The following is a 24,515-nucleotide window of genomic DNA, read 5'->3' as shown; positions in this document are numbered from 1 at the left end:
CTCAGAACAAAAGCATTCATTGAGCTTGGATCCATTGCCTTTTCTTTCTTTGGAAAAGCACAAGAGTCATGGCCGTCATTTTTTACACTTGCCACACCTTCTTTTCCTCTCAACCTTTTCCAATGGCGAAAGATCACCTCTCGTAAAAGCAATTGAAGTGTCTAGCGTGGATATAAAGCTAGGATTCTGGAACCTCTGAGCTAAAGATTTAAGCTGCAAGGGAATTTTTTTTTTTTTGGTGTGTTTAGCAGTTACTAAGCTATGATGAGGCGGTCTGCTTCAAAGTTTATTAATCGGCTCTTGGGTTTGAAGAATTCCAGTCGCTCCATGGTATGTAGCCATTTTCTATTCCTTTTCTTTTCTTTTGCACTCTAGTTTTTCATTAAGATTCTGCATGACTGGACATACTTATAGCATCTATTTATGTTTAATTAACCTTTTTTGGGGTGTTTGCTTTTTTAGAATATATGTGAAAGCAAAGAGTGTTGTGTCCACTAGTAGTTGTTGGGAATTTCGACCGGTGATGTACCAATACTTGCTCATGGAGAGCCAAGCACACTGACACAATATTTAACGTGATTCGGCAAAACCGTCACACTGACACAATATTTAACGTGGTTCGGCAAAACCGCCTACATCCACGGGAGAAGTCAATATATTTAGAGATAGAGAAAGAATACAAAACAAATACATGGAGGAGGAGGATTACACCCTCTCATACTCAACTCTCAACTCTCTTTGCTGCACTTGCAACTGCTGCAATGGCAGTAAGGCTGCTGCCATTGCAGCTCTCTCTTCCTCTCTACTCTCTTCACATTTTCATAATTCTCTTCACTCATTTTGCTCTCTTGCATATGCCTCTATTTATAGGCATTCATGGAGGCTTTTCTTCAACAAAGGTGGCTGCCTACTCTAACTCTTCTTCAACAATGGTGGCTGCCAACCTTTGACATCTTGGATGAGTGCACATGGTTGGTGCAATAGCAAATGGTTGTTGCACATTAATGGCAACCAACCTAACAATCACCCCCTTTGCCATTCATGTGGGGCAACTGTCCTCATTCTTCTTCAACACAAGCTTGCATCTTGCAGCTCTTCCAAGCTTTCCATTTTGAGAGCTTTTGTAGCCAAGTTTACAGGTACTTGCCAAACCTTTCAATCATCAGAGTGACCTAAGCACACCTTTTCTCACACAAAAGGATCATTATAACCAGATGGTCTGCCACATCACATCTGAATAGTGTTAACGCTTGTCTCTGGAACAACATTCCCCTTCGAGCGTATCAACCACGCTCAGTTTGGAATGATTCCTCAATCCTCACATCAAGGCTTACAACACCCCCTCAAACGGATATTTCAAGTGCGACAGTCATTATCTGAGTATCTCAATATGATCACAAGCTCACCACTCTTCCAAGAGTCTACTCATCCAGGAGTTGCGCCTGCCCTCTGTTCCACCCTAGGAACCACACCTTACTTCTCCATGAGTCTCTCGCTCTTAGTCTCAAGAGTCCAGGTAGCTTTCCACCTTTAACCATGAGAGCAGCCCATAAAAGGTTGATCCATATCTGTCTTCATACTCTGAGTATTACAATGCCATTACCGAGCTCACCACCTTGACAAGAGTCAACTTGTTCCCGGAACCTGCGCATGCCCTCTACTCCTTCATAGCAGCCACGTCTTAATGCTCCACAAGTCATCCACTTATTGTCCAAGGCAAATGTCTTCTAGCTCATTGATCTTTAGCATGGGGGCAATATCCATGAAAGTCAATCCTGCATTTGTCTCCATACTCATCATAGCCCTTTTATTGGCTATCCATCTGTCCACTCATACCTAGCCATCACATTGGCTCTGGGGCGTTCTGAACTGGGCTCCTTCCACGACCCTCACACCTTCTCCTGAGGTGTCTCAGCTCGTCGTCATGTGGCGGTCTGATCATGGGCTCATCTCATAGCCCTCACACCTTCTCTTTAAGGTGTCTTCGCCTTTTATAGGCAGTCGCATCCTCCTTCAGCTAAGATGCTTCAAAGTGGCTCCATAAATTCTTTGCCACTAATTACATAGAAAGAGAAAGTTGCGGTATACTCCTCGCAATCCTCCACCTCAATTTCTATGTTTGGAGCTTCTACGCCTTTTCTGCTTAACAGCTCCACCCGCACCAACTCCTTTTGGTGTCTTCGCCTTTCATCATAGGCGGTCACCTTTTATCATAGGCGTTTGCACCCCCTCAATTAGGTGCATCTGCAACAACTCATCCTTCCATCCTTGCATGCATTGAAAGGTCCTTGCTTGTTGCCTTTATCAAGAGCACAAGAGACTTTTTGTTGTACAACTTTTTCATAGTCTCTGCTCTGAGCTTCATCTGGGAACTCTTCTTCTCCTTGCACCTGTTGTCTCATTATAGTACCTCGTTGGATCCTCCGGGTACTCCTACACAATCTTCATGTGCTCTCGTGCAATTTTGGTTCTCCAGATTTCTCCCTATTCCTTGCTTATGTTTGACAGCAGCTCATCCTGTCACAACATCTATCCAAGTTTAAATAGGGTGCCAATCTTTATCCCTTTGCTGTATTTCTCTTCCATTATCAGGGTCTTCATCAATTCTCCCCTCGAGAAATTATAGTCACCGAATCTAACTTCCTTGGAGAAATCACCACTCCATCAAATCCTTGATCATATGGAACCCAACTGTTCCTTTGTGCCGTCATCCTGCTAGTCTTCAACAGTTTCATAACAAACTGTCACATATACGAAAATAGTACCGTATGGATAATCCTTCCACTAAGCAAGTTCCCAGGAAAGATTGGAGGGGTCACAACGGTCCCGCTTAAAACCCAATCTCCTAGCCAGAACTTCTTAGGCCATATCTATCCATCGTACTGTCTTTTCGTATATACAACCATTTGCTAGCTTTGTTGCGGCTTTCCTTTACAAGTGATCTGGGGTATTCTGGTTTTATACCTGATTTCTCAATATCTGGCGAGACTACCAGTGCTCAGATTCATCAAGATTGGTCTTCATCAAATTTCACTCTCCACCTCAAATTGTCCAAATGATCGGGTGTCCAGAGTGTCCCAATTTTAACTTCCCTCAAGGCAATTAAAATTCCCCACATAATAGTTCAACACATGTAATTGGGCAAACATGTGTGATTTCTTTTTCTTCAGCTCCATCGACCACCATGATGACCATCAGATGCCTCCTAATCGGGCAATCTCTCTTTAATAATTCATCACTGCCTTTTATGATCTCAATCTCAACGATCGGACCATACCATTGCATCCGGAACGATCAAATTAGCTGGAAACAAGTCTGAAATCATCCAAATCGCACTTCAGACGGCTAAGATTTGATCAAAACAATTCTGGCCTGATAAACGGCCCAGATTCAATCTCAGAACCGGTTGCACGTAGACTCTGCCACACAGGATCAAAATCCAGGGAGCTGACGTGGTTGTAATGACGTGTCATCCACGTAGGACATATATGTCAACCAAATCTGACGTGGCAGTTTGACTGGTCAAAGTGCTGATGTGCCAGGTGATGTGACTGATGACTGTGCAGAACTGCTGACGTGCCTAATGACGTGGCAGTTTGACTGGTCAGAGTGCTGACATGTCAGGCGACGTGTCTGATGACTGTGCAGAACTGCTGACGTGGCTGATGACGTGGATAGTCACCCTGCCGGCGCGTGCGCTGGTTTCCGACGTCTGATTTCGACGCGGTTTTCACCAGTGGCTTCGTCTCTTCCTCCTCTACATAGTGGTATGGTCAAAACACAATTTTGACAACTTTCATTTTTGAGCAAAATCAAACACCACTTTAAACCGAACGCTCTGATACCGAACGGTGATGTACTAATACTTTCTCATAGGAGAGCCAAGCACACTGACACAATATTTAACGTGGTTCGGCAAAACCGCCTACATCCACGGGAGAAGTCAATATATTTAGAGATAGAGAAAGAATACAAAACAAATACATGGAGGAGGAGGATTACACCCTCTCATACTCAACTCTCAACTCTCTTTGCTGCACTTGCAGCTGCTGCAATGGCAGGAAGGCTGCTGCCATTGCAGCTCTCTCTTTCTCTCTACTCTCTTCACATTTTCATAATTCTCTTCACTCATTTTGTTCTCTTGCATATGCCTCTATTTATAGGCATTCATGGAGGCTTTTCTTCAACAAAGGTGGCTGCCTACTCCAACTCTTCTTCAACAATGGTGGCTGCCAACCTTTGACATCTTGGATGAGTGTATATGGTTGGCGCAATAGCAAATGGTTGTTGCACATTAATGGCAACCAACCTAACAGTAGTGTCTTTTCTCATGGGGATGGGACTAATTGATGCTTTGAAGCAATGTCCGAAACTAGCTCCTCGCTGCTGCTTGCATTTAGTGAACCATATAAGATGATTTGAAGTTGTTTTCATTTGATCCCAATGCTACTTAGTGAAGCCCGTGATTTTTTTTTTCAAATTTGTAGTCTTTCCTTTTGTTTGTTCTAGCAGAACATCTTCAATTTTGCTGTCATCATGATTTAGACATGCTGCGCCATTAATGCCAATCTCCTAATTTTTTCATTCATAATACACGAGGAAAATTCATTGCTCTGTAACTAATAAGGGGAATTATACTAAAAAAAAATGTTCTTTCTCAGCAAACTTCCATCTTAGTGTCCTTTTTATGATTGTTAACCTTGGGAGATTTGGCTTCAGGATGGTCTTTCTTCACGTCAAGGTTGATGACAGTATACGACTACTGTTATCTGATCACTTTGCGTTGTCATTAGGTTATTCCACAAGCCTTTTGATGTTCAATTATTTGATGGTAGCCCAAATACAACTCTGAAAGTGTTTTCACTAATCTCTATCATCTCAAGAAATTTTGTGCTTGTTGCACCTGCTTGTCTTTACACCTTGAGCATGCTTGATGATTTTTCTTATTTTGATTGGTACTCCAGTTAACATGCAAGTTTAAAATGGTAAAGATGTTCAGAATTCACTTGTAGGTTGATTGTGAGGTTGGATATTATTCTGCATCCAGAAAGAGCAAATGTCAAGGTTCTTTTAGCGGCCATCTTAATGGTTCCTTGCCAAAGGCGTATACAACTTCATGTGCTAAGTTGTCAGAAGATCCACTGAACACTAGTCTCATTTCTGACATGTTAATTGATTCATTTGGGAGGATGCACACTCACTTGAGGATCTCCTTGTCAGATCGTCGCAATCCACATTGTCAATACTATACGCCAACTGAGGGCGGGGAGCTCACTCCTAGCCCTCAATTACTCTCGCATAATGAGATTGTTCATTTGGCAAATCTCTTTGTAAGCTCTGGAGTAGATAAAATTCGTTTGACTGGTGGTGAGCCAACCATTAGAAAAGGTATTGAAGACATGCTTACAGCTTAGACACATTGGTCCCAGGAATCACTCTTGCGAGAAAACTTCCAAAGCTGAAAGAATGCGGGCTTACTTCTGTAAATACCAGCTTAGACACATTGGTCCCTGCAAAATTTGAATTTTTGACCAGGCGGAAAGGGCATGAAAGAGTTGTGGATTCAATTAATGCTGCTGTAGACTGTGGGTACGATCCAGTAAAAGCATATATCATATCTGCAATTCTGTCGGTCTTTGCTTTCTCTCCTAATTTTGCTCGCTTCATATTCGATCTCTTAACAAGTACAATTCTTTTATTGACTGCTGCAACGATAGGTTCACTATTAGTCACATATTTATTTATTTACTATCAGGGCTTCCACTGACTCTAAACTAAACTAGTTTTTTTTTTTTTTTTCCTGTCTTTGTTGGTTACAATTAGGTGAATTGTGTGGTGATGCGTGGCTTTAACGATGATAAGATTTGTGATTTTGTGGAGTTGACACGTGACAAACCAATTAATGTTCGGTTTATTGATTCGAGTTCACGCATTTTGATGGAAATGTTTGGAATGTCAAGAAACTCGTTCCTTACCCAGAAATGCTCGGTAGAGTGGTAAGGTAGAACCCTGACAGGTCTGTGAGGAAAATTTATAGTTTCCCCTTATCAATTCTTTTGGTAACTCCTTTTAACTGAACAGGGGAAGCTGTTTCCTGGCCTAAAGAGACTGCAGGATCACCCTGCTGATACAGCCAAGAACTTCAGGACTGATGGGCATATTGGAACGGTTTCTTTTATCACCTCAATGACTGAGAATTTCTGTGCTGGTTGCAATAGATTGCGACTTTTAGCTGATGGAAACTTTAAAGTATGCCTCTTCGGTCCTTCAGAGGTGAACCACATTCTTCCATGTCATAGCGATTTATTGCTCAAATTCTCTTCTCTTCAAGCTATAAAACCAGATCATATAATTGCTATTGCTTCATCTTCAGTTGTGTGTGTTTATTTCGTCTGCCTAACCTGATTGACTTTTCAATATGGTCATGCTTGTCTTTTTTTATTTTTCTTATGCATTCCTGGGCATAAGAACCGATACACACTCTTACTGAATTTGCAATACATAACACAAATTTATTATCAGACTGTCTTTTAGTTTGACTTGTCGGTGTCAGATAGAAAGACTATAAGCTTCATTTTCTTGCGGTTTCCATATTTAGCTGAGTATGGGGGATTTTTAGGTACAAGTTTAGTCAATTAGGTAGAGTGCAATTCAGCTTTTGGGGTTTGCTACAGATATCATCTTTGTTTCTGCTAAAATGCTGGATCCCATGCTTCTTTAGAACCTTTTTCACAGTACTTACATCCTTAATCTTGTCTTGTCTTAATTTGAATCTTCCAAGTTCTTTTTTGTGTCGCAGATTATTCCAAATGACTTAACTATTGTCATCTAATGTAGAAATATTTATATTTATTTTTCTTCCTTTCAGTTGCCACAGATCCATCACAGCATTCTCTTTTAGATGACTGTCATACCACGGCACATATTGCTGCTCTACTCTAGTGTACACAATATTATCTGCAATTTGACTAACATGGTGCCAATTGAGTAGGAGTGTTTGTAACATTCTTAGTCTTAAGGATCTTCTCCTTTTCTTTCTGTTACCATAGAAGAGAAAGCTTGAGTTCTTCTATCCCGGGCAGCATCCTCTTTCTTTTCTTCTTGTGGTTGTTGCAAAGTTTACATTGAATTTTGTTAAATTGAGTTATCTCATTGCAGACTTTTTCTTTGCGTGTTTCATATTTATGTGGTTCAACCTAAAATTGTCTCCGTCCATCTTGCCTCCCATTGACTGACATAAAAAGCAGGCAAAACCAGTTAACAAGAGAACATTTTGTATGAGATTAGAGTGATATCCTAATAATATTGATGTTAAATAATATCCTCAAATTAAGAACTGTTGTGTATATATCCTTTACAGTGATTAATAGTTATATTTTAGTGATATCAGTGAAGTTTCTTAAATAGCATGATGTCATCTATGCGTCAACTGCAGCAAGCTGCCTCATTTCATATTGTAGTGGCCGTGATAAAAAGGAGATACTTGGGTCAGTCAATTTGAGCTCAGTCAAACTGGTTGCTTACGTGCTGTCATACTACCAGTTCATCTTATTTACAGAACCCCTGATGATGAACCAGATTTAACAGGATGAATTGACTTCACTGGACTTGAACTCTGTTTGAGCTGCGCTTGCACTCTAGAAGGATTTCACAGAAGAAATTTGAGCAAGAGCTTTTGATTTCATGTTGAAGCATGGAAGAATTGAGTGATGCATCAATCATTTCAAAACTTATAGCCAAAAACAATGAGTTATGCTTATTGTCCACACGCTTCATTCCATCTTCTGAAGCATGCACCATACTGTCATTCCAAAATACTGGATATAATTGTTCTCTGTTTTATCATGCATAAATGCATAGTGCATGTGGACGCTCATGGCAGTTCAACTGCAACCCATCGAAACATTCATGCAACCAGCCCTGTTCTGCACGCCCATAAATGCTTTCCAATGAAAGTATTTATCAGCCTTAACTGTTGAGACATGCCCCCCGAAACTTTACTAAAAGATTATCTGGTACTTTTTTTAACATTTATTTTGAAATGCAACAAACCTTGTGAGATTTCATATCATCTTCCTTAGAGTTGCGTGCATGCTCTGATGCTGATCATGGTAGTGATACCATAGATCGCAAATCTGTTACCGGGATCTGTATTTTTTTAGGTGATTTTTTTATTTCTTGGAAGAGCAAGAAAGAATCTATTGTTTCTCAATCATCCATCGAAGCAGAATATCGTGCAATGACATCTACTACCAAAGAGATTGTTTGGTTATGTTGGTTACTTGCTAATATAGAAGTTTTCTTTTCTCATCCTACTCCTATGTATTGTGACAACTAGAGTTCTATTCAGATTGCTCACAACTTGGTTTTTCATGAGCGAACTAAGCATATTAAGATCGATTGTCATCTTACTTGTCATCATCTCAAACATGACACCATTACTTTGCCTTTTGTTCCTTCTTCCTTACAGATTGCAGATTTCTTTACCAAGACGCATTGCACCTCTTGTTTTTGTTTTTTGGTTGGCAAACTCTTGATGCTTGTAGTTGTCGCATCGTGAGTTTGAGGGGAGATGTTAAATAATATTTATGTAATCTTATTTATTAAGGATAGAATAGTATTTTCAGTTTAACCTATATATACTTTATATGTATTTAAGTTAAGGCTAAGCACTCATCATTAACAGATTATTTAGAATTGTAGCCTCCCTTTTATGTTTGATCTTAATTATTTTAACATGGTATCAGAGCTAATTTTATGAAACGAAGCTTAATCCTGAACACAGCTTCGCGGATCCAAATTTTTTGGAGTGAGATTTTGTCTTCCGCTTCTGTAAAAAAAAAAAAAAAATTTGGTTTTTCGTCAGTTTTTGCAATTATTTTGGTATTTCTTCTTCCCTTCAGCTTCTATAATTTGGTATTTATGTTCAGTTTCTGTAAATTTATTTTGTGTTTTAGAGTAATCGTATAGTTTTGAGAAGATATTTGTTTAGTTTCTGCAATTTGGTATTTGGTTTTCCGCTGCTTTTGCATTCTAGTTTTCTATGATTGTTGATTATGGCTACTGAAAGAGATGATTCACTTCAGTCTGTGAGTATGAGGTTAGATGGGAAGAACTATTCATATTGGAGCTATGTAATGAGAAATTTTCTTAAAGGTAAGAAGATGTAGGGATATGTCAGTGGAATTTATATGGTACCTAAGAATACTGAAGAAACTGCTTCGATAGATGCATGAGAAGCAAACAATGCAAAGATCATTACTTGGATCAACAATTCTGTTGAGCATTCTATAGGTACATAGTTGGCAAAGTATGAGACAACAAAGGAGGTTTGGGATCATCTGCAACGGTTATTCACGCAATCAAATTTTGCAAAACAATATCAGTTAGAGAATGACATACGAACTCTTCACTAGAAGAATATAAGTATTCAAGAGTTCTATTCTGCCATGACAGATCTTTGGGATCAATTGGCTCTTACAGAATCGGCAGAATTGAAAGCATGTGGTGCTTATATTGAACAACAATGATTGGTACAATTTTTAACAGCATTTCACAGTGATTTTGAAGGACTTAGAGGTTCAATTTTGCATCGTTCTCCATTACCTTCTGTTGACTCTGTTGTTAGTGAGTTATTGGCTAAAGAAATACGTCTTCAGTCTTATTATGAAAAGGGAGTTTTTTCTGCTTCAAATCCTTCAGTATTAGTAGTACCTTCTAAGCCATTCTCTAATCATCAGAACAAGGCTTATACAAGGGTTGGCTTTGATGAGTGCAGTTTTTGTAAGCATAAAGATTATTGGAAGGCTCAGTGTTCTAAGTTGAGACAACAGAATCAAGCTTGGAAGTATGGCAGTCAGTCATAATCTAATGCTTATAGACCACCTCAGGGTTATAAACCACTACACCACAATATTGTAGCGATAGCTTCCCCAGGCTCTATTACTGATCCTAATACTTTGGCTGAGCAATTCCAAAAGTTTCTCTCCTTACAGCTACAAGCAATGTCCGCTTCTTATTCCATAGGTCAGTTGCCTCATAGTTCGTTAGGTATGTCACACTCTGAATGGGTCTTGGATTCTGGTGCTTCCCATCATATATCTCCAAATTCCTCATCGTTTTCCTTTGTGTCCTCTTTGTCTTCCATTCCTGTTATGACTGTTGATGGCAGTCCCATACCCTTAGCAGATATTGGTTCTGTTGTCACACCTCACTTGTCTCTCCCTAATATTTATCTTATTCCAAAACTCAAATTAAATCTTGCATCTGTTGGCCAAATATGTGATTCTGGTGATTATTTAGTCATATTTTCTGGTTCTTTTTATTGTGTACAGGATCTGCAGTCTCAAAAGCTGATTGGGACAGGCCATAGGGAGAATGAACTATATATTTTGGATGAGTTAAAAGTGCCAGTTGCCGCTGCTGTAGCTGCTACTACTACTATTGATTTGTCTTCCTTTCGTTTTAGTCTTTCATCTTCTAGTTTTTATTTATGACATTCCCGTCTAAGTCATGTTTCATTTTCTCGTTTGAGATTTTTAGCATCCATAGGAGCTTTAGGAAATTTAAAAACTTGTGACATTTCTGATTGTAATGGATGTAAACTGGCAAAATTTTTCGCTTTACCTTTTAATCGAAGTATTTCTATTTCATCTTTACCATTTGATTTGATTCATTCTGATGTATGGGGACCTTCTCCTGTTGCCACAAAAGGAGAGTCTCGATATTATGTCTCTTTTATTGATGATCATACTCGTTATTGTTGGGTTTATTTAATGAAATATCGTTCTGAGTTCTTTGAGATATATGTAGCTTTTCGAGCTCTTATCAAAACTCAACATTCTACTGTGATCAAATGGTTTAGGTGTGATTTGGGTGGGGAATATACCTCTAATAAATTTTTTCAATTGCTTGCCTTAGATGGAACCATCCACCAAACTTCATGTACATATACTCCTGAGTAAATGGTGTTGCTAAAAGAAAACATAGGCACATTGTTGAAACTTCTCATTCTCTCTTGTTGTCTATTTTTGTTCTTAATGAGTTTTGGGGAGAAGCTGTTCTTACTGCTATAAGTTTGATTAATACAATTCCATCTTCTCATAGTTCGGGTCTATCTCCTTTTGAAAAGTTATATGGGTATGTCCCTGATTATTCTTCATTTAGAGTATTTGGTTGTACTTGTTTCGTTTTTCATCCTCATGTAGAATGCAGTAAGCTATCTTCTCGATCTACTATTTGTGTTTTTCTAGGTTATGGTGAAGGTAAAAAGGGGTATCGTTGTTTTGATCCAATAACTCAGAAACTTCATGTGTCTTGTCATGTTGTCTTCCTTGAGCATATACCTTTCTTTTCTATTCCATCCACTGTTTATAGCCTGACTAAATCTGATCTTATTCATATAGATCCTTTTTCTGAGGATTCTGGTAATGATACCTCTTCCCATGTCCGATCAATTTGTGATTATAACTCTGCAGGTACTGGTACTTTATTCTCTAGCACACCTGAAGCTCCATTCTCATCTACAACCCCTCAAGCTTCATCTGAGATTATAGATCCACCTCCATGTCAGTCCATCCGCATTCGTAAGTCCATAAAACTATCAGATTTTGCTTATTCTTGTTATTCTTCATCATTTACTTCCTTTTTAGCTTCTATTCATTGTTTCTTTGAGCCCTCTTCCTATAAAGAGACAATTCTTGATCCGCTTTGGCAGTAAGCTATGAATGAGAAACTTTCTGCTTTACATAAGACAGATACTTGAGATCTGGTTCCTCTACCTCCTGGTAAGAGTGTTGTTGGTTGTCGTTAGGTGTATAAAATCAAAACTAATTTTGATGGGTCTATTGAGTGATACAAAACTAGGCTGGTTGCAAAATGATATTCTCAACAATATGGTATGGACTATGAGGAGACATTTTTCCCGGTTGTAAAAATGACTACTATTCATACTCTTATTGCTGTAGTTTCGATTCGTTAGTGACATATTTCTCAGCTTGATGTTAAAAATGCCTTCTTGAATGGAGATCTCCAAGAATAAGTTTATATGGCTCCCCCTCTTAGTATTTTACATCACTCTGGATATGTTTGTAAGCTAAAGAAAGCATTATATGATCTTAAACAAGCACCCTGTGCTTGGTTTGAGAAATTCTCTATTGTGATCTCATTTCTTGGCTTTGTTTCTAGCAGTCATGATTCTACTCTTTTTATTAAGTGCACTCATATAGGTCGTATCATTTTATCTTTATATGTTGATGATATTATTATTACTGGTGATGAACTTAATGATATTTCAGTTTTGAAGACAGAGTTGGTTAGGCAATTTGAAATGAAGGATTTGGGTTATCTTTGATATTTTCTGGATATTGAGGTAGCATACTTACCTAGAGGTTACCTTCTTTCTCAGTCGAAATATGTTGCAGATATTCTTGAGCGGGCTAACTTACTGATAACAAGATTGTAGATACTCCTATTGAGATTAACACAAGGTATTCTTCTTCTGATGATTTGCCTTTGATAGATCCTACTTTATACCGCACTATTGTTGGAAGTTTGGTATATCTCATAATTACTCATCCAGATATTGCATATGCTGTTCATGTTGTTAGTCAGTTTGTTGCTTCTCCTACAACTGTTCACTAGGCAGCTGTTCTTTGTATTTTACGATATCTTCGGGGTATAGTTTTTCAGAGTCTTTTACTTTCATCCACCTCTTCCTTGAAGTTGCGTGCATACTCTGATGCTGATCATAGTAGTAATACCACAGATCGCAAATATGTTACCGGGATCTGTATCTTTTTAGGTGATTTTCTTATTTCTTGGAAGAGCAAGAAAGAATCTATTGTTTCTCAATCATCCACCAAAGCAGAATATTGTGCAATGGCATCTACTACCAAAGAGATTGTTTGGTTACATTGGTTACTTGCTGATATGGGAGTTTCCTTTTCTCATCCTACTCCTATGTATTGTGACAACCCGAGTTCTCTTCAGATTGCTCACAACTCAGTTTTTCATGAGCAAACTAAGCATATTGAGATCGATTGTCATCTTACTCATCATCATCTCAAACATGGCACCATTGCTTTGCCTTTTGTTTCTTCTTCCTTGCAGATTGCAGATTTCTTTATCAAGACGTATTCCACCTCTCGTTTTTGTTTTTTGGTTGGCAAACTCTCGATGATTATAGCTGTTGCATCGTGAGTTTGATATGAGATGTTAAATAATATTTATGTAATCTTATTTATTAAGGGTAATAGTATTTTCAATTTAACCTATATATATATATATATATTTTATATGTATTTAGATTAAGGCTAAACACTCATAATTAATAGATTATTCAGAATTATAGCCTCTTTTTTATGTTTGATCTTAATTATTTTAACATAGAGTTGTGCTATCATACTAAATGGTCAAAAAAAAAAAAAAAAGGAGAAAGAAAGAAAAACCTGTAAGATTTAAACTCCATGCATCCTTGGGGTTCATACAAACTCAGAAATTACAATATTTTGTTTTGATTTCTAAAGGTTATGTCCTTTTCAGGTTAGCTTGGGAGATCCCCTTCGTCGAGGTGCTGAAGAACGTGAGCTTAAGGAAATAATTGGGGGCAGCGGTATGCAATTTTTAGTCTTGTCAGCGTTTTCTAATATAGATAGATGTTGTAGATCATCATTAGGATTAACATTCCTTGTACTGCCCAAAGTTGCGATTGCAGTTACTTCCCTGGTACAGTGATACTCCATTCTAGGCTTTAGTTTTGGGACTAATGCACATGAATTTTTATTAATTTTTAGCAACTTGTCTCTTATGAATGAATTTTAAAAGAATTCACTTGAAATGAAAATGCAAATACTTGAATCAATGCATGCCTTAATTCTAGTGAAAAATATGCATCCATTTTCATTAAATGATTAAAAGTTTACCAATCTAGCTTAACTCATGTAGAAACCCAGTGATTTTTGCAGTATTGTGTTTAAAAATAAATATGCTTTGTTATTAAGCTTTTGTTGCTTGTCTCACTGAGTTTATCTTGTTTGCTTCAGATCAAGAAGAAAAAAGCTTCACATGCTGGGATGTTTGACGTTGCAAAAACGGTGAAGAGGCCAACGATACATTTAGGTGGCTAAGGCCTGGCATGTCCACGGACCCCTTTTCTGAATGCTAATGTTGAATTTTCTATAGTTGTTCCTGTTTAGTGTTCATCCAGACGTAAATGTTTCCTGCATTATTTAGTCAGATCGGTCCAACTCATTGTCGGTGAATTTTTTTCTCTCTTAAAGTTGCTTTCAACCTCAAAAAACTAGCATATCTTATGGTGTTTATTTAATTAGAAGAATATTAGGCTTGCTCACACCTTAAGTGGGAGGTGAAATGGTGCTCTCACGGACAAAATACTTACAACTAAAAAGCTACTTACAGGTAAGATCCTAAGCATGAGAGTGCGGTACTGCAGTGCACTCTTAATATAGTACAGAGATTTGGTGGTTTTGGAAAAAACCAAGTACCTAGTCTTCTCTTCAAGCTTCCCTCGGTATTTCACCATGACAGTGTCCACTCAACGAGTTGGAGAAATTTTACAAAAATCTTGGCCAGCTCACTTGAGTCGTTACAAATCAGAAACTTCCCTCGAGCTTTTCCACCTACTCTTATACAGCATGTGAATCTTGCAAGCCTAAATTTATCTGCGCTCAACCCATCAAGATATCACCCGTTACCCCTGTTCTCTCTCTGGACTAAACCATTGTTGAAGCATTTTCTCTGGTTAGTTTAGTTACTCAAGGCAGTGAAGCATAGGTGCATAAATGAGAGCGAATCTTTATAAATTATGTTTCCGTTTACCCTCTCTTTATGCTTAGGACCACTTTATCTTATGAAGATGCTGCGAAAAGCATAGCAACTGATTGCCCTTCTAAAAGTCCGCTATGAACACTCAATCTAAAGCTAAAATGGAGTTCCACTTTTAAAACACAATTACAATTCCTATCAGGTTTGGTGAGGCGATGCGGAGCAGAAACGACTCTTTTCATCATCTCATTTAGTTGATGTCATTGCATTGAGATGAAAAACACATTGCTGGCTAACCATGAGCCATCACCACCCCCAAAAATTCGAAATCAATGGGCAAGGCGTGATCAAAATTCATCCAAGACCTCAGAAGAAATTTCGGACATTGTACCTGAATGTTGTAATGATTACATTCACAATCATGGTGACAAATGTTTTTCAGTTCTGTCATTTTTGTGCCTTGCCTACGATCAGCTTTACTTTAAATGAAGTGGAGGCTCTGTCTGATTCATTGAGCATGCCATGCATTATTTTACACTGATCATGTAATCATATACAGAGAATACTATTGATAAAATATCATATTGGACCACCGTTGAGGAAACAACAGAAAGACCTTGTTATTTAATCATATATATGATATAAGCCATTGATTTTAGTGAATCGGTTAGGTATTATCTGTTAAGAAAATATTTATTATATTTTATTTGTTAAGAGTAGAATAACATTTTTAGTTTATCTTATATATAATCTTTTTATATTTAAATTAAAACAATAACTTTAGAATAAAGTGATCAATAAAAACCATAGCCTCCTTCTCTCTTGCTTTTGTGTTAATTTGGATTACTTGGTATCAGAGCTGGGATTTGGGACAGAGCCCTGAAATAGATGACATTTATCCAGTTTTTGCAAATCTAATATTTCATTTTCCATTCATTTTTTATAATTTAATATTTGCATTTTGTTTTTATATTTTTATTTTGTTTTGGAGTAATCGTATAACTTTTAAAAAATATTTGTTCAATTTCTGTGATATCTATTCAGTTTCTACAATCTTGTATTTTGTTTTTTACTGCTTTTGTGTTATGTTTTTCTTTGTTTGTTGATTATAACTACTGAAAGAGATGATTCATTTTAGTCTGTTAGTGTGAGGTTGGATTGAAAGAACTATTTGTATTGGAGTTATATAATAAAAAAATTTCTTATGTGTAAAAAGATGTGTAGATATGCTAGTGGAACTTATGTAATATCTAACAATATTGAGGAGAAGGAAGTACTTTGATAGATGCATGAGAAACAAATAATGCAAATACTATGACTTGAATTAACAATTCTGTTAAGTATTCCATATGTAAGCAATTGGTAAAGTATGAGACAACAAAAAAGGTTTGAGATCATCTGCAAAGGTTATTCATGCAATCAAATTTTGCAAAGCAGTATCAATTAGAGAATGACATATGAGCTCTTCACTAAAAGAATACGAGTACTCAGGAGTTTTATTCTGTTATGACAGATTTTTAGGATCAATGAACTCTTATAAAATCGATAGAATTAAAGGTATGTGATACCAATATTGATCGTAGAGAGTAGTAATGATTGATATAGTTTTTAACAGTACTTCGTAATGATTTTGAAAGACTTAAATGTTCAATGCTACATCGTTCTCTACTGTCTTCTATCAACTCTGTTGTTAGTGAGTTATTGACTGAAAAAATACGTCATCAATCTTATTCTAAGAAGAGAATTATTTCTGTTTTGAATCCTTCTATACTAGAAGTATCTTTTAAGCCATTCTCTAATTATCCGAATAAGCCTTATATAAGGGTTGCCTTCAACGAGTGAAGTTTTTGTAAACAGAAAGGTCATTGGAAGAATTAGTGTTCCAAGTTGAGACAACAGAAACAAGTTTGAAAGGTTGACAATCAGTCATAATCCAATGCTCATAAACCACTTTAGGGTTTTAAATCACCACACCACAATACTGCAGTAGTAGTTTCATCAGGCTCCATCACCGATGTTAGTACTCTAGCTGATCAATTTCAGAATTTTTTCTCCTTACAACCACAAGCAATGTACATTTCTTCTTCAATAGTTCAATTGCCTTATAGTTCCTCAGGCATGTTATATTCTGAATGAGTCTTGGATTCTGGTGTTTCATATCATATATTTCCAAATTCTTTATCTTTTATTCATGTGTCTCCTTCGCCTTCTATTTTTGTTATGACTGTTGATGACACTTTCATGCCCTTAACAATTATTGGTTCTGTTATCACACCTTACTATCTTTTTCTAATGTTTATCTTATTTTGAAACTTATATTTAATCTTGCTTTTATTGGTCAATTTTGTGATTCTGGTGATTATTTAGTTATTTTTTTGTTGTTGTTGTTGTATACATGATTTGTAATGTCAGAAATTTATTAGAATATACCGTAGGGAGAATAAACTATATATTTTGGATGAGTTAAAAGTGCTAACTGTTGTTGCTGTTACTATTACTATTGATTTGTCTTATTTTCGTTTGAGTCCTTCATCTTCTAGTTTTTATTTATGAGGTTCTTATCTAAGTCGTATTTTATCTTCCTGTTTAATATATTTGGCATCAATAGGAGCTTTTAAAAAATTTACAAACTTATGATATTTCTAATTATAGTGGATATAAACTAGCAAATTTCTTTGCTTTACTTTTTAATTGAAGTATTTTTGTTTTTTTTTTTCTAATTTGACTTGATTTATTTTTATGTATGAGGGATCTTCTCTTGTTGCCATTAAAAATACATTTCAATATTATGTTTTTTTATTGATGAACATATTCATTATTATTGGTTTATTTAATGAAACATACTCGTTCTGAATTTTTTGAGATATACACAACATTTCGAGCACTTGTAAAAAGTCAACATTTTATTGTTATCAAATACTTTAGGTGTGATTTGGGTGTGAAATACACCTCTGATAAATTTTATGAGTTGTTTGCTTTAGATGAAACCATTCACCAACCTTCATGTATAAATACTCTTAAGCAAAATGGAGTTGCTAAAAGAAAACATAGGCACATTATTGAAATTGCTTATTCTCTCTTGTTATCTACTTCTGTTCCTAGTGAGTTTTGAAAAGAAGCTATTCCTATTACTGTAAGTTTGATTAATACAATTTTATCTTCTTATATTTTAAGTTTTCTTATTTTAAAAAGTTATATTGGTATACCCCTCCTTTAGAGTTTTTGGTTATACTTGTTTTGTTCTTTGTCCTTATTAGAACATAGTAAGTCATTCTCTTGATCTTTTATTTGTGTCATTCTTGGTTATGGTAAAGGTAAAAAGAGGTATTATTGTTTTGACCTAATAACTCAGAAACTTTATGTGTATCGCCATGCTATATTTCTTAAGCATATACCTTATATATATATATATATATATATATATATATATATATTTCATCAATTACTTATAGCTTGACTAGATTTGATCTTATTCGTATAGATTTTTTTTCTGAGGATTCTGATAGTTTATCATCTCAAGTTCCTAGTACTTCAGATCCCTCTACCCATGTTCGACTAATTTGTACTCATCATTCTACAAGTATTGATAGTTTACTCTCCAACATATTTGAAGCTCCATTCTCATCCACAATCCCTTAAGCTTCGTTTGAGATTATGGATCCAACTTTACGTCAATCCATACATATTTGTAAGTCCATAAAGCTACTAAATTTTGCTTATTCCTGTTATTCTTCATCATATACTTTCTTTTTAATTTTTATTCATTGTCTTCTAATCCCTCTTCTTATAAAGAGACAATTCTTGATCCTCTTTGGCAGCAAGATATGAATGAGAAACTTTTTGCTTTGTATATGATATGTACTTGGGATTTGTTTCTTCTACATTCTGGTAAGAGTGTTGTTGGTTATTATTAGGTGTATAAAATTAAGACTAATTTTGATGGGTCTATTGAGTGATACAAAACTAGGTTGGTTGTAAAAGGATACTTTTAACAATATGGTATAAATTATAAGGAGACATTTTCTCTTATTGCAAAAATAACTACTTTCCATTCTCTTATTGAAAAAAAGATTTTGGATATGTTTGTAAGCTCGAGAAAGCATTATATGGTATTAAACAAGCACTTTGTTCTTTGGCACGATGAAAAGATTGATGTCTTCTCCCAAGTGCAGGAGTGTCGAAGTAATAAATAACCCGGTAAGACCGGGGTCGAACCACAAGGAGGTTAATTGTACAAATTATAAATGACAATAGTACAACAACAATAATAACAACAACAATAACAATAATAATAGTAATAACAATAATAACAACAATGACAATAACAATAACAACAACAACAACAACAACAACAACAACAACAACAATAATAATAATACTAAAGAAAGAGAAGAAGAAGAAGATGATGAGAACTTGGAGATGGAAAATTAATGTAAGGACTAAACAATAATAATAACAAATGTCAAGGTTAGAGGTTTCACTAATGGTATGTCAAACAAGTATAGTATAAACTCTTATTATTCAATTGGAAACCACACACAAAGGAGGTTCCAATCAGATTATAGATTGTTAACATGATTACATTAGTCATCTTATTCGATTAATGCTAGTACTTGTAAATCTCGTCAAGCATTCATGATTATAACTTATGTTAACAACAAATCAAGTTCCTTTCATAGCTCAGGTGTCGGTTATACCATACAGTATGAACTATGAAAGTGCCAAGCATTTGTTGTACCAAGTGTTATACAACATAAATCAAGATTAGTCATTTAACAAGCAAAGTATTAAAGAGTGAACAAGATAACAAATACAAAACATGTTAGTATTAAACATTAAAGTCCATATTAAGTTTACACTATACTTATTCTTACACTATTAGTGTAACCTTTTCACCTTGACATAATAAATTTAGCTAGACATAATGAAATAAAGAAAAATAAATAAATAAAATAAGAACATAAATAAGATAAAAGTTAACTAAGCAAAGGAAAGGAAATGAAAGGCATAAACTTGATATTAATGAAAGCAAAGCATAAACATTACAAAAAAATACAAAGAGAAAAAGGAAGAGCATGATCTTGATCTGGAAACCAAGATGCCTAAATGCATGGCAAATGCCTCCTTTTATAGGCCAAAATTGGGAACTATTGATTTGATGACTAATTCATAAGTGGGTGGCCAACTTTTGACTTGGTGACAATTCTTATCTTCTCTTGTCTGCCCAAAACATCATTGATAACGTCAAAATTAGAGCCAGTTGAAAACATGAAAGTTGTAGGCAATTGTCTCAGCTTTCTTGTGTAAAAATGTCAGCTCATTTGGTCTTCTAGAACTCCAGATATGGCCAAAATACTGAACAGTACTCGGGCTGGAAGACAGATTCGAGCTTCTTTGTTGTTGCTACAATTTGGACTTGAAAATGGCCTTTTTAGATCTTGGGCTCCATATGAAAGTTGTAGGCCTATGTCTTACCTTTCCATCCATATAAATTGGACCTAAATCTGAGATATATAACTCCAGATATGACCCAATTACCAAACAGTATTCCGGTTTGGATTGCACCGACATCTCTTTTCTAAGTTTGGCCATCTCTTTATCCTTGCAATTTAAGTTCTTAAAGTCATCAATCAATCCTTTCATTTATGTGATAGGCCTGCATTTAAAATGAACATTTATCACAAATTAAAGGTATCTTATATTATTAGATATATTATTATAAAACATGCTTTAGTTAAGGAGTTATTGATACTTCAAGTGCAAAATGATGATATAAAACCATGATAAAAATGCACTTTTAAGTACTAATCATTCTTGGTTTGAGAAATTCTTTGTTGTGATCTCGTCTCTTGAATTTATTTCTAGTAATCATGATTTTATTTTTTTATTAAGTGCACTAATGCAGGTCTTATCATTCTGTCTTTATATGTTGATGATATAATTATTACTTATAATTATATTGATAGTATTTCAGTTTTGAAGATAGAGTGGATTAAATAGTTTAAAATGAAGAATTTGAGTTATTTTTAATATTTTCTAGGTATTGAGGTAGCTTACTCACCCATAGGTTACCTTTTTTCTCAGTTGAGATGTGTTATAAATATTCATGAGCAGGCTAGATTTACTGATAAAAAGATTATAAACACTCCCATTAAAGTAAGTCAATGTATTCTTCTTTTAATAGTTTACCATTGACAAATTCTACTTTATATCGTACTATTATTGGTACCTTAATATATCTCACTATTACTCATTTAGATATTGTATATGCTGTTGATATTGTTAGTTAGTTTATTGCTTTTTATATTATTGTTCACTAAGTAGCTGTTCTTAGTAATTTACGATATCTTCTGGGTATAGTTTTTTAAAGTCTTTTAATTCTATGCACCTCTTTCTTAAAGCTGCTTGCATATTTTGATATTGGTCATGACAGGGATCCGCATATTACAAGTTTGTTACTGGTTTCTGTATCTTTTTATATAATTCTCTTATTTCTTGAAAGAGAAATAAACAATATATTATTTCTCAATCTTAAACTGAAGTAGGATATTGTGTAATAACATATACTACCAAATATATTGTTTGGTTATATTAGTTACTTGTAGATATGAGAGTTTTCCTTTCTCATTCTACTCTTATATGTTGTAACAATCAAAGTTCTATTAATATTGCTCACAAATAGGTAAACACATTAAAATTGATTGTCATCTTACTCATCATCATCTCAAGCACGACACCACTACTTTGCATTTTGTTTCTTCTTCTTTGCATATTGCAGATTTCTTTACTAATTCCCATTTCATTTCTCGTTGTCGTTTTCTTGTTGATAAACTCTTAATGCTTGTAATTGCTGCATCATGAATTTAAGGGAAGATGTTAAGAAATATATTTTTATTTTATTTTTAAGGGTAAAATAATATTTTTAGTTTAACTTATATATAATATCTTTATATTTAGGTTAAAAGAAAACCCTTGCCTTCTTCTCTGTTATATATGTTTGTGCTTTTTTTTTATTATTAATTTTTGTGTTAATTTAGATTGTTTTAACATTATCATTATCATCATCAATTTTTTTCTTTCTAATTTACCTGCTTCTTTGCATTTGTATGAACAAACAACTGGTCCTCCTCGTAGTGTAATGTGAATTATATGTGTGTAAAGGATGATAATCTAGCATCCTGAAAGATATGGCATTATTGCTGGTCAAATATTGTAGGGATCTCCGGTTTCCCATCTTCTCATGGAAATCTCAAGTCAATGGACGCTATGAGATCAATGTTCTCAGCATAGCTAGCTTGGAGCAGTTTCCTTCTAATGTTCTTCTTTCACATTGTTTTCTTTGGTTATTTTAATACATTTCGGATTAATGAAAGTCAGTTAAAAACAGCATGATGCCATTTCTAAACAAACACGAAAGAGAAACAACATATCGAGCTAATTAGATTATGAGTTCAGAGAGGAGGTGGGCGTGAGCTTGTCAGAATAAATAGACATTTCTCCTGAATTTTATGGTCTATGATTGTCCATGTATGATAATACTATAAAACGAACGGAAGTAAATCATATTGAGTGTAGCATAAGATTTCACAAAGTAGCACACATCACCGTAATCTCTTGCAATTTGGGGCGGCTAGATATTTTATTGAGGAAACATGGAAGGTGTTCAATTAGCTGCTGCTTTCAAGATTTATTTATTAAGGAAGTTGACAGAGGCAGGTGTTGACTTTGTGTCTTGTCTGAAACTTTGGATTTTCTCTAGAGTTTGTAAAACTCAAAAGGATTAAAATTGAAAGTTATAGGATAAACTTTTTCTACGGAATCCATGGTGCCTGCGTTTATTTTTCACTGTAAAATTGATCGAATGGTTCAAGATATATATTTCGAGCAAGAATGGATAGAACTCTGTTGATAAACAAGCTTAAGCAATAAGCGAAATGACACCAGATGAATCTTGATTTCTAATATGAATATTGTTGTCTTATCAGCAAGGCCAACCATGATCACCCAACATTATAGACTGAACTCTCGGTTATCCAACAGTCAGCATTTTAATTCATATGATAATACAGTAAAACAAGGAGGAGGAGAAGAGAGGATAGGGTTTTAGGGAGCCTCCCTGAACGCCTCTCCACTTCACATCAAACTGGGAGCAAAAACTTAGGCAAAAATGCCAAAGCAAGCATGTGATTCCAAGTCCAGGAAGAAGCAAATAAAAAACAGGGTTGTAGCTATCGCCTCAAAGCATTTCCAGTTTTCCTCAAAGCCTTCCCAGTTTTTCAAACTCAAGGAAAAAATGAAAAATTAATGGAGAATAGTCATCAGCAAAAATGACAAAGCAAGCATGCAATTCCATTTAATTAAGTCCAGTTGCTCCGTGCAATGCATGCAATATAAAAGATCAGCAAAATATATATACGTTTCAATGCGTACATGGTCGAGATCAGATCATAAAGTCAATAATTCAAAGGCATATAAGCCAGAAGAAGAAGAAGAAAAGAAACCCCCAATGAACCCAGTTCTTGAAGTCAATCCTCCGTAGAGCTGTTTCGCTAAGTAAGCCCCGTGAAACAGAAACCTGGAGAAACCATGAAAGAAGATCGAGGAAGTCCATGCAAGCCCCATACCATATATGACGAAATCAATCAGGCGCCATCCATACCTGCAAACCCATCAAAGAAACAATATCTAATTTCATCTCAACTTTTCTGGCAAGAGAGAGTCATTGACTGACAGAAGAAAGAAACACAAAATAAAACCGGGCATGCCCTCAAACTGAACTGTTTTTTGGATAATTGCCCTCAAACTAAACTAATCCACCTTTTGCCAAGAAAGGTGCGTGTCTTCATAACCATCCATTTCTTGAGAAGATTGTGAATTAGGTGTTGTCAAAGAAAAGTTGTTACTCTCATCAAGTACAAAACCTTTCAAATCTCCATACCCATCAAGGGGATTAAAGCTACTCGAACAATTCTGCCCCCCCAACATTTCATTTGCTTCCACCTCCACCCTGATCAGTTTCTCTCCTCTCATCAAACTAGGCAATCCTAGCTCTGGCAGCTGCTGCATCGCTTTCTTGCTTGACTCACATATTGAGGAACCGGTCTTCTTTCTCTTGCCTGGAGCACTGCTTCTTGCTTTCTTCTTGATCATGCCTTCACTTCCACAAGGTTGACCAGTGAGTCTTTGAACAAGCTCTCTAAAATTTGCAACATCAGTCTTTATAACTTTTGGTGCAAATACGTGAATTATGCGAACTTTGGGCTTGATCATCTGTGATATTACATGTGACTCTCTGTGCATACCTAGCTTGGAAGAAGATGATGAACGAGGGTTACATGAGCGTGGCCTTACTGTGCCTTCCATGGCTACACACACACAAACACACTACGAAGTTACAATTAATAAAGCAAGAAAGAAGGCTAGGAGAAGAGAGAAGGGGGCTTGTAGCATGCAGCTAGCCAGGTTCAGATGAAATTAACGTGTCCGTTGTTTTTTGCAGGGAATAAACGGAGGCTTAAATAGAAGAGAAGTCGGGCAATTGACTTGATTAAAAAAAAAAAAGGATTTTTGGTAATTAATTAAGGGTCGATAAGGCTGTCTTTCGGATATTCATAGAATCACAAATATAGAATTACAAGGGTCAATGAAATAAACCATCCAGCAACTGACACTGATTTGCCTTTGCCTTCCTGCAGCTAGCCAAGTACAAAATACTTATATACTACGTCCAT

At 35.8% G+C, this 24,515-nt stretch overlaps 1 protein-coding gene and 1 pseudogene across 2 annotated transcripts; one reads left to right on the top strand and one right to left on the bottom strand.

Annotated features, from left to right (window-relative positions):
* Positions 1–14,691, top strand: LOC105109317 (cyclic pyranopterin monophosphate synthase, mitochondrial-like; annotated as a pseudogene).
* Positions 14,692–23,112: 8,421 nt separating this feature from the next.
* LOC105109316 (uncharacterized) lies at positions 23,113–24,313 on the bottom strand. Of its 2 annotated transcripts, none has more exons than XM_011003973.1 (2): positions 23,692–24,313; positions 23,113–23,443 (listed from the first exon to the last, which is right to left on the bottom strand). In XM_011003973.1, the coding sequence occupies exons 1-2, from the start codon at positions 24,145–24,147 to the stop codon at positions 23,423–23,425; spliced, it is 477 nt and encodes a 158-aa protein (XP_011002275.1). In that variant the 5' UTR covers positions 24,148–24,313; the 3' UTR covers positions 23,113–23,422. The 2 variants fall into 2 exon arrangements, with proteins under 2 accessions (XP_011002275.1, XP_011002272.1); XM_011003970.1 differs by having other exon boundaries at positions 23,602–24,312.
* Between the last annotated feature and the right edge of the window lie 202 nt (positions 24,314–24,515).

This window comes from Populus euphratica, unplaced genomic scaffold, assembly GCF_000495115.2.
Source record: "Populus euphratica unplaced genomic scaffold, PopEup_1.0 scaffold438.1, whole genome shotgun sequence".
Lineage (NCBI taxonomy): Eukaryota > Viridiplantae > Streptophyta > Magnoliopsida > Malpighiales > Salicaceae > Populus > Populus euphratica.
This window is presented reverse-complemented; position numbering and strand designations above follow the sequence as displayed.

What these genes read in the sequence shown, in the direction of transcription:
- LOC105109316 (XM_011003970.1), bottom strand. Translation starts at nt 24,147, where the DNA reads ATGGAAGGCACAGTAAGGCCACGCTCATGTAACCCTCGTTCATCATCT. An exon ending in CGCACCTTTCTTGGCAAAAG is followed by an intron (nt 23,444 to 23,601) that starts GTGGATTAGTTT and finishes ATGGGTTTGCAG; the next exon opens with GTATGGATGGCGCCTGATTG.